The sequence below is a fragment of the Trachypithecus francoisi genome, unplaced genomic scaffold, assembly GCF_009764315.1.
Source record: "Trachypithecus francoisi isolate TF-2019V2 unplaced genomic scaffold, Tfra_2.0 Lachesis_group2, whole genome shotgun sequence".
In the NCBI taxonomy this organism is placed as follows: Eukaryota; Metazoa; Chordata; class Mammalia; order Primates; family Cercopithecidae; genus Trachypithecus; species Trachypithecus francoisi.
The window spans coordinates 172,721,528-172,738,640 of NW_022681465.1; the positions used below are offsets into that span (position 1 = coordinate 172,721,528).

The 17,113-nt window shown below is 41.7% G+C and overlaps 1 protein-coding gene across 1 annotated transcript; it reads right to left on the reverse strand.

Annotated features, from left to right (window-relative positions):
* Positions 1 to 6,509: 6,509 nt before the first annotated feature.
* Positions 6,510 to 8,501, reverse strand: LOC117065970 (39S ribosomal protein L10, mitochondrial-like). The gene has a single exon (XM_033181464.1). The coding sequence runs from the start codon at positions 7,837 to 7,839 to the stop codon at positions 6,841 to 6,843; it is 999 nt and encodes a 332-aa protein (XP_033037355.1). The 5' UTR covers positions 7,840 to 8,501; the 3' UTR covers positions 6,510 to 6,840.
* Positions 8,502 to 17,113: the final 8,612 nt, after the last annotated feature.

Below are 17,113 nucleotides of genomic sequence, written 5' to 3' on the forward strand. Positions count from 1 at the left end.
ATTAATAGAAATAACCATTATATTTAAACCCTCAGAAAATAAAGCTGCAGATCTTTGTCAAACAAATGATGATAATAATTGTAATAATAGCAGTTAACCCTTACTGAGTGTCTTTAAGTTCCAAGAACTCTTCCAAAGACATGATAGTTATCCTCATAACAATTCATTGGATTAAATATTAATATTCCAATTTTGCAATGAGGAACTTGAAGCCCAGAAAGGTTCAACAATATGACCAACATTCCCTAGTGGCTAAGTGAAGAAGTGAGAATTCAAGCATAAAGCAGGAAGATAACGCATTAGATTAAACATTTCAAAGTTGTATTTTAGTTCTGAAAACACAGATTGATTTCCACTAAAGAACAGGAAGTGCCACACTGTCTCTCATTTTAACCTAGTTAGGATAAACTTTTATTCTGTTCTACTTAATTTTTACCTCGGAATATTAGGGGTAGAGCATCCAAGAAAGTAAGTAGCCAAATGAGTAGGCATTAGACAGATTAATTATTTGGACTTTTACAATTCAATGATCACATCAATGTCAATTTGGAATTTAGTCATGTATGTCCTGTTGGGTCTTCAAGGCAATTTTCTTGTGCTGAAATCCACATACAGTAATATAGTGAGGTAAGAGGAGGCACTGATTTCACAAGTAACTATAAACTGGTAAGTTTACAAAAAAGTTCAACCACTGTTTAACCTTCAATTTTGGAGATCTTAATATAAAATGAACAGTATATACTCTACCTGATTTATATTTCAGGGCACTCTCACACACATCTCATTTAATCTCCTCATTGACATAGTTCTAATAACAGAAAATGTACATCAACACATGTAGAGCAAATAACTTACGTAATCCAACTATGTGTATGCTAATGTAAAGGAGTGTGCCAAATACATTTTATCACCCATCTTACATCCCCTTGGCCTGTCACTTTACTCAAGCCATTCATGTGGCAACCGGTGGTGCCTCAGATACAGCTTGATAAAATGACCCTCAAGCTGCACTGCCTCTCATTTGTTTTCTGCCCCAGGCTTCTCTGTCCAATGAGGTTTGGTCTATGCTGAGTCATGAGCAAACCTGGAAGTGTGAGAGCATTAACAGCTCTGGAACAACCTTTGATCAACAGAGGATAGTAACTGGTAGATAAATATTTCCATCTGCCCCATGAGAGGTGCACACATCCCCATGGATGGATGATTCTGAAGCACATTATATAGAGCAGCTTTGACCTCCATCTCCCCCCAGACAGCTTCTTAAAAATGCATCCTTAGATGGGCTGCCTTCCCTCCCATTTCACTCTTCCCAATTCATCATGCTTATTCTGCTTTACTGGATTGGGTTACAATAGTTGATAGTACACATATATATACACTATATACATGGGAACTATTTCTCAAGCCCTTGGCATAGGATCTGCTTTATGAAGGAATTCAAGCCAAATCAGAGCATTTAAGTAACTCACAAAAGAGACTGCTAATATTAGCATTAGAATTACAAACCAGGTCTTCCATCTCCTTAGAGCATGATAGGTTTCGGCTGTACCCCCAACCCTCCAAATCTCATCTTATAGTTCCCATAATCCCCACATGTCAGTGGTAGGTAATTGAATCCTGGGGGCAGTTTCCCCCATGCTGAATGCGTTGTCACAGTTCTGATGGTTTTATGAGCATCTGGCATTTCCCCTGCTGTGTCATTCTCTCTTATGCCACCCAGTGAAGAAGGTGGAAGAACTTCCACCACGATTGTAAGTTTCCTGAAGCCTCCCCAGCCATGCAGAACTGTGAGTCAATTAAATCTATTTTCTTTATAAAACACGCAGTCTTCGGTAATACTTCATAGCAGCATGACAATGGACTAATACAGTAAATTGGTACACAGAGAATAGGGCACTTCTGTAAAGATACCCGAAAATGTGAAAATGACTTTGCAATTGGGTAACAGGCAGAGACTGGAACAGTTTGGAGGGCTCAGAAGAAGAAAGAAAGATGTGGGGATGTTTGGAACTTCCTAGAGACTTGCTGAATGGCCTTGACCAAAATGCTGATAGTAATATGGACAATGAAGTCCAGGCTGAGGTGGCCTCAGAAGGAGGTGGGAAATGTGTTGGGAACTGGAGTAAAGGTCATTCTTGCTATGCTTCAGCAAAGAGACTGATGGCTTTTTTCCCCTGCCCTAAAGTTCTGTGGAACTTTGAACTTGAGACAGATGATTTAGGGTACCTGGCAGAAGAAATTTCTAAGCAAAGCATTCAAGTGAAGACAGAGCATAGAAGTTTGGAAAATTTGCAACCTAACAATGCGGAAGAAAAGAAAAACCCGTTTTCTGGGGAAAAATTCAAGCTGGCTGCAGAAATTTGCTTAAGTAATGAGGAGTCAAATGCTAATCACCAAGGTAATGGGGAAATGTCTTCAGGGCATCTCAGAGAACTTGGCAGCAGCCCCTCCCATCACAGACCCAGAGGCCTAGGAGAGAAAAATGGTTTCCTGGGCCAGGCCCAGGGACCAGGGCCTCCCTGCTGTGTGCAGCCTCTGGACTTGGTGCCCTGAATCCTAGCTGCTACAGCCATGCTAAAAGGGACCAAGGTATAGCTCATGCCATTGCTTCAGAGGATGCCAGCCCAAAGCCTTGGCAGTTTCCACATTGTGTTGGTCCTGCAGGTGCACAGTAGACAAGAACTGAGGTTTGGGAACCTCCACCTAGATTCAGAGGATGATGGAAATGCCTAGATATCTAGTCAGCAGTCTGCTGCAGGGGCAAAGCCCTCATGGAGAACTTCTGCTAGGGCAGTGCAGAAGGGAAATGTGGGGTCATGGCCCCCACACAGAGTCCTCAGTGGGGCACTGCCTAGTGGAGCTTTGAAAAGAAGGCCACTGTCCTCCAGATCCCAGAATGGTAGATCCACCAACAGCTTGCACATGCACCTGGAAAAGCCACAGACACTCAATGCCAGCTAAGAAAGCAGGGAGGGGGGCTGTACCCTGCAAAACCACAGGGACAGAGCTGCCCAAGGCCATGGGAGCCCACCTCTTACATCGGTGTGCCCTGAACGTGAGACATGGAGTCAAAGATCATTTGGGAACTTTCTAAAGTTAAATTACTACCCTATTGAATTTAGACTTGCTTGGGGCTTGTAACCCTTTGTTTTGGCCAATTTCTCCCACTTGGAACAGGTGTATTTACCCAGTGCCTGTACCCCCATTGTCTCTTGGAAGGAACTAACCTGTGTTTGATTTTACCAGCTCATAGGTGGAAGGAACTTGTTTGTCTCAGATGAGACTTTGGATTTGAGTTAATGCTGGAATGAGTTAAGACTTTGGGGAACTGTTGGGAAGGTATAATTGTGTTTTACAATGTGAACACATGAGATTTGGGATGGGCCAGGGGCAGAATGATATAGTTTGACTGGGTCCCCACCCAAAGCTCATCTTGAATTATAGTTTCCATAATCCCCATGTGTCATGGGAGGGACTCAGTGAAAGGTAATTGAATGATGGGGGTAGTCTCTTGCTGTTCTCATAATAGTGAGTGAGTTCTCACAAGATATGATGGTTGTATAAGAATCTGGCATTTCCCCTGCTAGCTCTCATTCTCTCTCCTGCCGTCCTGTGAAAAGCTGCCTTCCACCGTGATTGTAAGTTTCCTGAGGTCTCCCCAGCAATGCAGAACTGTGAGTCAATTAAAACTCTTTTCTTTGTAAATTACCAAGTCTCAGGTATTTCTTCACAGCAGCATGATAACAGACTAATACAGAAAATATGAATTAAAAGCATGGATCTTTAACACAAATTCACCTGAATTTGACACTCATTAAGACCCCCTGAGAATGTGCCTTGACTTTTGTAAGCATCAACTATTAAACTGGAATACTAATAAAAATAAAAATAACAACAATGGTCAACCTTCATTGAGTGCTTCCATGTGTAGACTCTGCTCTAAATGCTCTGTATATTAATCCTCACTCACCTATTAATCCAATTATTCCTCATCAGCCTATTAATCCTCACCATATCCTTGTTAAATATATGGCATTATTATTATTATCACCATTTTACAGATGAAGAAACTGGGATATAGAAAGTTTACTATGCCCAAGATCCCAAAGCCAGTAAGTGGCACCTCAGGGATTCCAACCCAGATATTCAAGCTCTAGGGTTCACACATTTAACACTATTAGTCGTCAGACATAGTGACTCATGCCTGTAATCTTAGCACTTTGGGAAGCTGAGGTAGGAGGATTGCTTGAACTCAGGCGTTCCAAACCAGGCTAGGCAACATACAAAGATAAATAAGTTTAAAAGTTAGCCAGGCATGGTGGCACACACCAGTAGATCCAACTACTCAGGAGGCTTAGGTGGGAGGATCACTTGAGCCCAGGAGGTTGAGGCTGCAAAGAGTTATAAACACACCACTGCATTCCAGCTTGGGCAACAAAGCAAGACCCTGTCTCTAAACAAATAAATACATAAACAAACACTATTAGCTTCACTGCTTCCTCATATGGTTGTAACAAGAAAATATAATAATAAATTAAAAGACAAAGCATTTAGTACAGTGTCTGGTGCACAGAAAGTGCTCACAATAATCAACAAAAGAAAAAACAAAGTTTGAATCCTGATTTTTTTAATGGCACCAAATATTTCTTTTCTGTCCATTTATCTTTGTTTCTCTAATTTCTCCTTTTCTTGGACTCTCTTCCATTAAATTTTTGTTAGGGCCCTTACATCACTCTGACTTGTTGATATATTATCTTTTCTTGTCCCTCATCCCCAATTGCCTTCTCCAACTTCTCCCATTGCTTCCTTTCAAATCTCATTTTTCTCAATTTCAAGACCATTGACAGATCAGCATGAGAAACATCAGAGATAGTTTATTTTCATGACATTCCCTTCAGAATCTCACTAGAATAAATGTTTTTGTGGTATTTATGACAAAACACCCCAACCTACCCGCACATACACAATCAGAGTTTATCAGATTTCTCAATATGTAAATGGAGGCTCTTCAGTGATCAAAAGGGATCAAAAAAAAGACCTCCACTATGCTGTTCTGTCTTTGTGGCAGTGTGTGTGCTGACTACAGTCTGAGGTACAGGGCAAAAACAGCAAGTTAATTAGATAAACTCTTTCTTTGATTCATTGGCAAGATCTTCCATCAGGGAAATTCACCCTGATAGAAGCCATGAAATCATCACAATTTATGTTCTTCTGCCATGGCTTCAGCCGGTCCCTCCATTCGGGGTCCCTGACTTCCCGCAATAATCTTCTCTTTCTTTTTAATCAATAGTCTAAATGCTAACTTATTCGCCTTAACCTTTCCTCCCAAAAGATAATCACTGAGCATAATGTGCGTACGCAAAATAGTCACAAGGAGACCTTCAATTAAGGTGCCTGACAACTACTCTGATTACTACGTTTTTCACAACTGCCAAGAAGTTGGCTAAGTGCAGCCTGGACTTCTTTCCCAGTGTAGAAGAATATTGCTTACAGAAACATGAATGATTCTGGTGATTACTCGTAAACGTCAGCAGACGGCATAGAGATGGCTCCACAATGGATGCCTGTTGTCTCCTTAGGCAACCTTGAATTATCCTAAGTTACAGAAAAGTTACATCAATGCAGACTTTACACTTTTTGGAACTAAACAGAGTATGAATTAACTTAATTTACTTTAAGTTAGGTATTTTCCAATGAAGAAACATTCCCAGGTGTTGTAAGTAAACCTGCAATTTAATATCGTCCATTGAACCATCTTCTCAAAGTGGCGACATTTCCAGAATTTGCAGTAGTTCCATTTCTGTGGCAAGCAGCTGTTTGCTATGATTTGTGGACAGTGGTCAATTAATAAAAAATTAGTCTACACATGAAGAGACTTTAATGTACACATCTTACACTGAAGTATAACCCCAGATTAAGAGTTTATACCTTATTTGCTCTTTCAGACATAACTTGTTTCAAGTGTCAAATAAGTAACTTTGTTGTTGTTGTTTGTTTGTTTTTGTGTTTCTTTGTTTTCTGAGTTAAGCATCCTATCTCCTTTATTAGGAATTTCTGGTTCACCAAGACTTGTATGAGGCCTCCTACTCTAGAGCCCTCAGAATCCCCCATTAACTGAGAATCCTAGTTTCCTCCCAGCCCTTTTGTTCAGAACCACCAGAGAAATGTTAGCTAGTGGCCACAGCTGTCAGCTGCCTTTAACAGGGCAAGTATGCGCGGGATGCCATTTGTGGGAACAGGTACAGAGGAAGAGGATTTTCCTAGGAAGGGAAGTGAGAGTGAGGAAAGTCAGAAGACGAGAAGCTCCTGAGAATAAGTCTACAGGAAGGACAACCATGTAAACCACAAAATAGAGGAAGTAGGATGCATTTCATTTTATCATAAAGCAGTGCTCCCAAACTTTCCATAGCATGGCACACCCCGAGGGTGGAGAACTAACGTCCAACCACACCTGGATGGTGGATGGGACCCACTTCTGGGTAACCTGATGAGGAAGCTCTAGTGCAGAAATTCAGGATGCGGTCTTCAGAGCAGAGAGGGCCTGACTCAAGTCCCTGTTCTGCCACTTACTAACTGCATGACCTTGTGCAAGCTACTTAATGTCTCTGCTCCTTCTCTGTGAAATGGGTACAATGTGGTCAGGAATAAAGGAACTAATGCATGTGCAGCGCTTAGCACAAAGCCTGGCACACAGCAGGCTCTCACTGAGTGCTATCCTCAGCACGACTGCTTGGTTGAGCTACTGTGGCAGTGGCAGTTTGTGCCCCAAGGGGGTGGGCTCAAGAGCCCTTGCAGCAAGGGGCAGTGACCAAGGAGGTAGGGGGTAATAGCCTTATCCTTTCAGCCTCTCTGCCTTGGACCTTTGTTCCTATTGGGTCCCAAGTGCGGAAAACTAAGGATAAAACCAGTGACTGACAGCCTCCATTTGAAATGGAATCCTCTGTATCTCCGAGTGGCCCTATACCTGACAAAATCATTGTTAGTAAAGCCCAGTGACAAATGCACTCCCTCACCCCAAGTTCTTCCACATCTCCCATGGTGGACAGCACAGCCAATCAGAGTGTATTTATGGGCAGAGCTGGCTAACCAGGCTGGGTACGAGTCCGGAACAGGGTCAGGAGGATCTGGCTTCCCATTGGTTGACACAACAGAATCCTTCTCGCGGTGCTGTCTGATGTACTGGTCCAACAGGGTGGTCAGCTGGAGGGGCTGGTGCTGGAGCAAGGAGTGGGTCTGGGCGGTGAGGCGGGTGAGGCCTACGACAAGCTCCCCCTGTGCCACGGGCAGGCTGGGGAGGTTGGAGTAGTTGAGAAAGCCCTGCCTGCTGAGGATGGTGTCATCGATGCAGCGACCCAGCAGCGGCAGGAATGGCAGAGTCCTTAAGATCCAGACCATCTCCTTGACCCTGGGTTCTTCACTGACCAGCAGCACCTTGTGCCCCACAAAAAGGGGCAGCAGATTTTGGCACTTGGAATCCTCCGGGAAGGGCTTCGGTACCTGGTTGGGGGAGACCTTCATCAGGATCTTGCGTTTCCGCAGCTGGTGTGGCAGAAGAAGCTTGTCCTCTGCGCTCAGAGCCACCTTCTGGCAGACAGCTGTCATTCGGCTGTCCTGGAAAACTGCTGCTACCTCCCGGCGGAGAAGCCTGATGAGGCCCCTCTCCTGAAATTGGAAAGCAATAACCAAGGGTACATCAGCTGTCACTTCTCCTGGCAACCTTGCTCCCTCTGTGCTAAGTTCTGGGGCTTCCAGTGATGCCTCCTGTCGGGGGCCGGGAGGAGATGGCAGACATGTTGGGTTGACGGCTGGTGTCTGGGGCATATATTCAGTCACAGCCATCACCTTCTGTCACTGAAAGTGCATCACACGACGGTGGCGGGTAACAGCCTTGGAGCCATAGCAAACAGTCTGGAGGGCAGGCAGCTGGCCCGCCTGGGGCAGGAGATCCCCTGGCAGCATCACCACCAGAGCCGCAGCCGTCTCCACCTCAAGAATGGACAGAACAGTAACTTTTTAAAAAGTAAATATTTAAGAGCCAGTAGGATCCACATCTCTTCTATATGGATTTATCTAATGTCAATAATGTACATTTCTTTGCATCTTAGGAAGTAGTATTCTCATGCTGAATCCCAATAATCCTCCGTGGTAATCACATAAGTTATCAATAATTTCAATTCTATGGGGATTTTTTTTTTAGCTTAGTTAACTCAAATGTAAATCCCAATATTAAACATTCTCCAACACTTTGTTCTCTAGCTTTATCACTTGAAGAAGTTGTAACATGCTTTAAATTATAGCGAAATACAATTTGCTAAGAGTGGCATTTTTAGCACCACTTTTATAGAGCACTTGGTGCAGGAATCAAAATGATTAGCAGTGCCGTTTTTGCTTGTTTTAAGAGACTTCTCACTTTTGGCTGATGGCTACATCTCTAAATAGATTTTACACTCCCTGCTCAGAGATGGAAAAGCACATACAGCTCTCTTCACATTCAAATAGCAATCTCTCCACTCATCACCACCAAAGTCCAATACCCATCCCAGAACCTATCAAATTAATTCCCAAAGCTTTTCTGCTCTCAGGTTCTCACAGATAAAGCATGCCTGTGAGAGCATTTTACACGTTTTATCCCACTATTCCACAGGATAGTCTTACATTCCAGAATGTACCTAAATGGACTTAAAAGGTCCTCTCCTGTGATCCTGTGAATTAATCATAATGACTGCCCTGGGGAAAAAAGAGAGTCCTCAATACCAGAGATCCAAAAAGAACTGCTGCTTGGTAAAAGCTCCAGGTTAGGGATATGTCTTCATTTAGCTGTGGGGAGTTTAATTGACTAGAGTTCAAAAACAAGAAAGGGGTTATCCACAAAACCCCATTCAAGATAGCAAAAATTTAAGAGGAAAGTCAGATCAAGGAACACACTGGCACCAAAGTTAAGCAGAGTCTTAGAAAGTAGCCAATATCCGAGGTCAGAAACCAGGTCATAAAGCAAGGGTATCAACAATGGGCACAGTGGAAAATCAGCTCAGAGAACACCTGCTTACCAGGTGTCATTCATTCCCACGGGTTCTTAAAGACCTACCATGGCCACAGTGTCTGGCAGGGAATATTCAGAGACTGTTAACAAAGTAGGCAGAAAAGACAATTTTATTTTTTCTGAAGAATTTAAGTATTTACATATATGTGTTCATGGCACATATTAAAGAGAATAGCAAAAGAAAGCTGAGGAAAATTCAAAAGTAAGAACAAACCCATGAACAAATTCATGAATAATAATCAGAGTTGAGAAAACAGTCTGGGCCAAAGCTGAGGTGAAGGAAAACAATACTTAAAACATGCTCTTTATTGTTTAGTGGGCAAAAAGTAGACCCGTTTCAGAAGAGGTAGAGAAGAAAAAAAAGTGTATTATTGGGAGGATGTGAAGGCACCGAATGAAAACATAAAATGCTATTTTTGTTGCTAAAACTAGTTGAAAGCGATTCATATGACTATACAGAATATTAAAACCTAACACACTGTAATAGCCTTGATTTTTAAGATGTGTTAGGCAGGCATGTAAAGGTAAATATATATACAAAATAGAAGCCATTGAGCATTGAAAGAGTATATAGTCGTTGAACCTAGTTATAAAATTCTAAGGTGAAAAACTGATTTTCACATATACATATCCAAATGTACCTGTTTTTAAACCTGAACTTGCTTGTAAATTATACAAGTAAACACTTTGCCACAAAACGTCACTTGAAAGTACACAAAATACAGCTCTTTTATCAGGCTTTTTACAACCCACAGCATCGTTACAGAATGAATGTGGATGGATACCACGAAAATAATTTCTATCTTCGATTATTATACCCAGCTATGATTTTTACAAAAATGACTAAGGAATTTGTGCAATAGCTGATTAACTCTACTAAATTAGATAACTTGTTGCATTTACAATAATTTTAAGTCTCTGTGCATATCATAATTTGAATAGTTAACACCAAATCCCAAGATAATAGTCCATTTTCTATAAATAATGACACTAAATAAACTTACAAATTTTGGTAATGACACTTCTTTTTTTTTTTTTTTTTTTTTTATTATACTTTAAGTTCTAGGGTACATGTGCATGACGTTTATATCATGTATAACTCCCCAATGCAATCCCTCCCTCCTCCCCCCTCCCCATGATAGGCCCCAGTGTGTGATGTTCCCCTTCCCGAGTCCAAGTGATCTCATTGTTCAGTTCCCACCTATGAGTGAGAACATGCGGTGTTTGGTTTTCTCTTCTTGTGATAGTTTGCTAAGAATGATGGTTTCCAGCTGCATCCATGTCCCTACAAAGGACGCAAACTCATCCTTTTTGATGGCTGCATAGTATTCCATGGTGTATATGTGCCACATTTTCTTAATCCAGTCTGTCACAGATGGACATTTGGGTTGATTCCAAGTCTTTGCTATTGTGAATAGTGCCGCAATAAACAAACGTGTGCATGTGTCTTTGTAGTAGAGTAATTTATAATCCTTTGGGTATATACCCAGTAGTGGGATGGCTGGGTCATATGGTACATCTAGTTCTAGATCCTTGAGGAATCGCCATACTGTTTTCCATAATGGTTGAACTAGTTTACAATCCCACCAACAGTGTAAAAGTGTTCCTATTTCTCCACATCCTCTCCAACACCTGTTGTTTCCTGACTTCTTAATGATTGCCATTCTAACTGGTGTGAGATGGTATCTCATTGTGGTTTTGATTTGCATTTCTCTGATGGCCAGTGATGATGAGCATTTTTTCATGTGTCTGTTGGCTGTATGGATGTCTTCTTTTGAGAAATGTCTGTTCATATCCTTTCCCCACTTTTTGATGGGGTTGTTTGCTTTTTTCTTGTATATTTGTTTGAGTTCTTGGTAGATTCTGGATATTAGCCCTTTGTCAGATGAGTAGGTTGCAAAAATTTTTTCCCATTCTGTAGGTTGCCTGTTCACTCTGATGGTAGTTTCTTTGGCTGTGCAAAAGCTCTTTAGTTTAATTAGATCCCATGTGTCAATTTTTGCTTTTGCTGCCGTTGCTTTTGGTGTTTTAGACATGAAGTCCTTGCCCATGCCTATGTCCTGAATGGTACTACCTAGATTTTCTTCTAGGGTTTTTATGGTATTAGGTCTAACATTTAAGTCTCTAATCCATCTTGAATTAATTTTCGTATAAGGGGTAAGGAAAGGATCCAGTTTCAGCTTTCTACTTATGGCTAGCCAATTTTCCCAGCACCATTTATTAAATAGGGAATCCTTTCCCCATTTCTTGTTTCTCTCAGGTTTGTCAAAGATCAGATGGCTGTAGATGTGTGGTATTATTTCTGAGGACTCTGTTCTGTTCCATTGGTCTATATCTCTGTTGTGGTACCAGTACCATGCTGTTTTGGTTACTGTAGCCTTGTAGTATAGTTTGAAGTCAGGTAGCGTGACGCCTCCAGCTTTGTCCTTTTGACTTAGGATTGTCTTGGCAATGCGGGCTCTTTTTTGGTTCCATATGAACTTTAAAGCAGTTTTTTCCAATTCTGTGAAGAAAGTCATTGGTAGCTTGATGGGGATGGCATTGAATCTATAAATCACCTTGGGCAGTATGGCCATTTTCACGATATTGATTCTTCCTATCCATGAGCATGGTATGTTCTTCCATTTGTTTGTGTCCTCTTTGATTTCACTGAGCAGTGGTTTGTAGTTCTCCTTGAAGAGGTCCTTTACATCCCTTGTAAGCTGGATTCCTAGGTATTTGATTCTCTTTGAAGCAATTGTGAATGGAAGTTGATTCCTGATTTGGCTCTCTGCTTGTCTGTTACTGGTGTATAAGAATGCTTGTGATTTTTGCACATTAATTTTGTATCCTGAGACTTTGCTGAAGTTGCTTATCAGCTTAAGCAGATTTTGGGCTGAGACAATGGGGTTTTCTAAATATACAATCATGTCATCTGCAAACAGGGACAATTTGACTTCTTCTTTTCCTAACTGGATACCCTTGATTTCTTTCTCTTGCCTGATTGCCCTAGCCAGAACTTCCAACACTATGTTGAATAGGAGTGGTGAGAGAGGGCATCCCTGTCTTGTGCCAGTTTTCAAAGGGAATTTTTCCAGTTTTTGCCCATTCAGTATGATATTAGCTGTGGGTTTGTCATAAATAGCTCTTATTATTTTGAGGTACGTTCCATCAATACCAAATTTATTGAGCGTTTTTAGCATAAAGGGCTGTTGAATTTTGTCAAAAGCCTTTTCTGCATCTATTGAGATAATCATGTGGTTCTTGTCTTTGGTTCTGTTTATATGCTGGATTACGTTTATTGATTTGCGAATGTTGAACCAGCCTTGCATCCCAGGGATGAAGCCCACTTGATCATGGTGGATAAGCTTTTTGATGTGCTGCTGAATCCGGTTTGCCAGTATTTTATTGAGGATTTTTGCATCGATGTTCATCAGGGATATTGGTCTAAAATTCTCTCTTTTTGTTGTGTCTCTGCCAGGCTTTGGTATCAGGATGATGTTGGCCTCATAAAAAGAGTTAGGGAGGATTCCCTCTTTTTCTATTGATTGAAATAGTTTCAGAAGGAATGGTACCAGCTCCACCTTGTACCTCTGGTAGAATTCAGCTGTGAATCCATCTGGTCCTGGACTTTTTTTGGTGGGTAGGCTATTAATTGTTGCCTCAATTTCAGAGCCTGCTATTGGTCTATTCAGGGATTCAACTTCTTCCTGGTTTAGTCTTGGGAGAGTGTAAGTGTCCAGGAAATTATCCATTTCTTCTAGATTTTCTAGTTGATTTGCGTAGAGGTGTTTATAGTATTCTCTGATGGTAGTTTGTATTTCTGTGGGGTCGGTGGTGATATCCCCTTTATCATTTTTTATTGCGTCTATTTGATTCCTCTCTCTTTTCTTCTTTATTAGTCTAGCTAGCGGTCTGTCAATTTTGTTGATCTTTTCAAAAAACCAACTCCTGGATTCATTGATTTTTTGGAGGGTTTTTTGTGTCTCTATCTCCTTCAGTTCTGCTCTGATCTTAGTTATTTCTTGCCTTCTGCTAGCTTTTGAATGTGTTTGCTCTTGCCTCTCTAGTTCTTTTAATTGTGATGTTAGAGTGTCAATTTTAGATCTCTCCTGCTTTCTCTTGTGGGCATTTAGTGCTATAAATTTCCCTCTACACACTGCTTTAAATGTGTCCCAGAGATTCTGGTATGTTGTATCTTTGTTCTCATTGGTTTCAAAGAACATCTTTATTTCTGCTTTCATTTCGTTATGTACCCAGTAGTCATTCAGGAGCAGGTTGTTCAGTTTCCATGTAGTTGAGCGGTTTGGATTGAGTTTCTTAGTCCTGAGTTCTAGTTTGATTGCACTGTGGTCTGAGAGACAGTTTGTTATAATTTCTGTTCTTGTACATTTGCTGAGGAGTGCTTTACTTCCAATTATGTGGTCAATTTTGGAATAAGTGCGATGTGGTGCTGAGAAGAATGTATATTCTGTTGATTTGGGGTGGAGAGTTCTATAGATGTCTATTAGGTCCGCTTGGTGCAGAGATGAGTTCAATTCCTGGATATCCTTGTTAACTTTCTGTCTCGTTGATCTGTCTAATGTTGACAGTGGAGTGTTGAAGTCTCCCATTATTATTGTATGGGAGTCTAAGTCTCTTTGTAGGTCTCTAAGGACTTGCTTTATGAATCTGGGTGCTCCTGTATTGGGTGCATATATATTTAGGAGAGTTAGCTCTTCCTGTTGAATTGATCCCTTTACCATGATGTAATGGCCTTCTTTGTCTCTTTTGATCTTTGATGGTTTAAAGTCTGTTTTATCAGAGACTAGGATTGCAACCCCTGCTTTTTTTTGTTCTCCATTTGCTTGGTAGATCTTCCTCCATCCCTTTATTTTGAGCCTATGTATGTCTCTGCATGTGAGATGGGTCTCCTGAATACAGCAGACTGATGGGTCTTGACTCTTGATCCAGTTTGCCAGTCTGTGTCTTTTAATTGGAGCATTTAGTCCATTGACATTTAAGGTTAATATTGTTATGTGTGAACTTGATCCTGTCATTATGATATTAACTGGTTATTTTGCTCGTTAGTTGATGCAGTTTCTTCCTAGCCTCGATGGTCTTTACATTTTGGCATGTTTTTGCAATGGCTGGTACCGCTTGTTCCTTTCCATGTTTAGGGCTTCCTTCAGGGTCTCTTGTAAGGCAGGCCTGGTGGTGACAAAATCTCTAAGCATTTGCTTATCTGTAAAGGATTTTATTTCTCCTTCACTGATGAAGCTTAGTTTGGCTGGATATGAAATTCTGGGTTGAAAATTCTTTTCTTTAAGAACGTTGAATATTGGCCCCCACTCTCTTCTGGCTTGTAGAGTTTCTGCCGAGAGGTCTGCTGTTATTCTGATGGGCTTCCCTTTGTGGGTAACCCGACCTTTCTCTCTGGCTGCCCTTAAGATTTTTCCTTCATTTCAACTTTGGTGAATCTGGCAATTATGTGTCTTGGAGTTGCTCTTCTGGAGGAGTATCTTTGTGGCGTTCTCTGTATTTCCTGAATTTGAATGTTGGCCTGCCCTACTAGGTTGGGGAAGTTCTCCTGGATGATATCCTGAAGAGTGTTTTCCAACTTGGTTCCATTTTCCCCCTCACTTTCAGGCACCCCAATCAGACGTAGATTTGGTCTTTTTACATAATCCCATACTTCTTGCAGGCTTTGTTCATTTCTTTTTCTTCTTTTTTCTTTTGGTTTCTCTTCTCGCTTCATTTCATTCATTTGATCCTCAATCGCTGATACTCTTTCTTCCAGTTGATCGAGTCGGTTACTGAAGCTTGTGCATTTGTCACGTATTTCTCGTGTCATGGTTTTCATCTCTGTCATTTCGTTTATGATCTTCTCTGCATTAATTAATCTAGCTGTCAATTCTTCCACTTTTTTTTCAAGATTTTTAGTTTCTTTGCGCTGGGTACGTAATTCCTCCTTTAGCTCTGAGAGGTTTGATGGACTGAAGCCTTCTTCTCTCATCTCGTCAAAGTCATTCTCTGACCAGCTTTGATCCGTTGCTGGCGATGGGCTGCGCTCCTTTGCAGGGGGAGATGCGCTCTTATTTTTTGAATTTCCAGCTTTTCTGCCCTGCTTCTTCCCCATCTTTGTGGTTTTATCTGTCTCTGGACTTTGATGATGGTGACGTACGGATGGGGTTTTGGTATAGGTGTCCTTCCTGTTTGATAGTTTTCCGTCTGACAGTCAGAAGGACTGTCTGTTGGTCTGTTGGAGATTGCTTGAGGTCCACTCCAGACCCTGTTTGCCTGGGTATCAGCAGCAGAGGTTGCCGAAGATAGAATATTGCTGAACAGCGAGTGTACCTGTCTGATTCTTTCTTTGGAAGTTTCCTCTCAGGGGTGACGCCACCCTGTGAGGTGTGGGGTGTCAGACTGCCCCTAGTGGGGGATGTCTCCCAGCTAGGCTACTCAGGGGTCAGGGACCCACCTGAGCAGGCAGTCTGTCCGTTCTCGGATCTCAACCTCCGCGTTAGGAGATCCACGGCTCTCCCCAAAGCTGTCAGACAGAGTCGTTCGCGTCTGCACCGCCCCCGCTCTTTCCCCTAATGGGCTGCAGCTGTGCGCTGTCCGCAGAGGTAGAGTCTACAGAGACAGGCAGGCTTCCTTGAGCTGCTGTGAGCTCCACCCAGTTCGAGCTTCCCAGCGGCTTTGTTTACCTACTTAAGCCTCAGCAATGGCGGGCGCCCCTCCCCCAGCCTCGCTGCTGCCTTGCGGATAGATCGCCGCAGACGGCTGTGTTAGCAGTGAGGGAGGCTCCGTGGGCGTGGGACCCTCCCGGCCAGGTGTGGGATATATTCTCCTGGTGTGCCTGTTTCCTTAAAGCGCAGTATTGGGGTGGGAGTTACCCGATTTTCCAGGTGTTGTGTGTCTCAGTTCCCCTGGCTAGGAAAAAGGGATTCCTTCCCCCTTGCGCTTCCAGGTGAGGCGATGCCTCGCCCTGCTTCAGCTCACGCTGGTCAGGCTGCAGCAGCTGACCAGCACCGATTGTCCGGCACTCCCTAGAGAGATGACCCCAGTACCTCAGTTGAAAACGCAGAAATCACCGGTCTTCTGTGTCGCTCGCGCTGGGAGTTGGAGACTGGAGCTGCTCCTATTCGGCCATCTTGCTCCGCCCCATGACACTTCTTCTTAATCATAAACTATCTCCCTCATGTCCAGGTAATTCTATATTTTAGTTACAAAACATATTAAGGGACTGTAAAAGAGAGTCTGTTGTGAAGTGCACTGATGACAGAATGTTTCAATAATGCAAAAAATAGAGGCTGAAACAAGTTTTAAACAACCCTAAAATAAATAAGCAACTGTTTGACACAATTTTGTAAAAGTGCTAAAGACACCTGGCTAGCTTCCATATAAATCTGTACTGGATAAATCTTGAAGCATTCTACAGCTTATCCACAATACCTCTCCCTTTTATCTTTGTGAAAAAATTAGCCCTGCCAACTTGGCTATAAGAGACTAACTGGACTTTAAAGATGCTTCAGAACTCAAATATATTTCTAGCTCTTATAATACATAGTCTTAAAATAAACTCCACTTTCTTACTCTTGTGTAAGAGAATCTCTGGTCTTTTGTTTCAAAAGGCCTTTGAGCTAGCTAGAAGAAATCTTGAATCTGGGGAAAAAAGGATGATGATTAACATAAGGAAAACAACTGAAGGTATAAAACTCACTGATAGAGCAGATACACAAATGAGAAAAAGAAAAGAATCAAACTTTATCAATATAGAAACATACCAAACCGTAAAAATAAACAATAAAAAGAGGAATAAAGTAACAAAGAATATTCAAAACAACCAGGAAAATAAAAGAAACTAAAGAAACACTGCCTGCAAAAAACATACACCTGGAATGTCACACATAGACTTAAAGTAAAGGGATGGGAAAAGATATTCTATGCAAATGTATACCAAAATCAAAGAGAAGTAGCTATATTTATATGAGATAAAATAGAGTCTAAGTCAGAAACTGTAAAAAAGAGACAAAGATCATTATATAATGATAAAAGGATGAATTCATCAAGACACTATAACAATTATAAATATATATGCCCCCAACAATG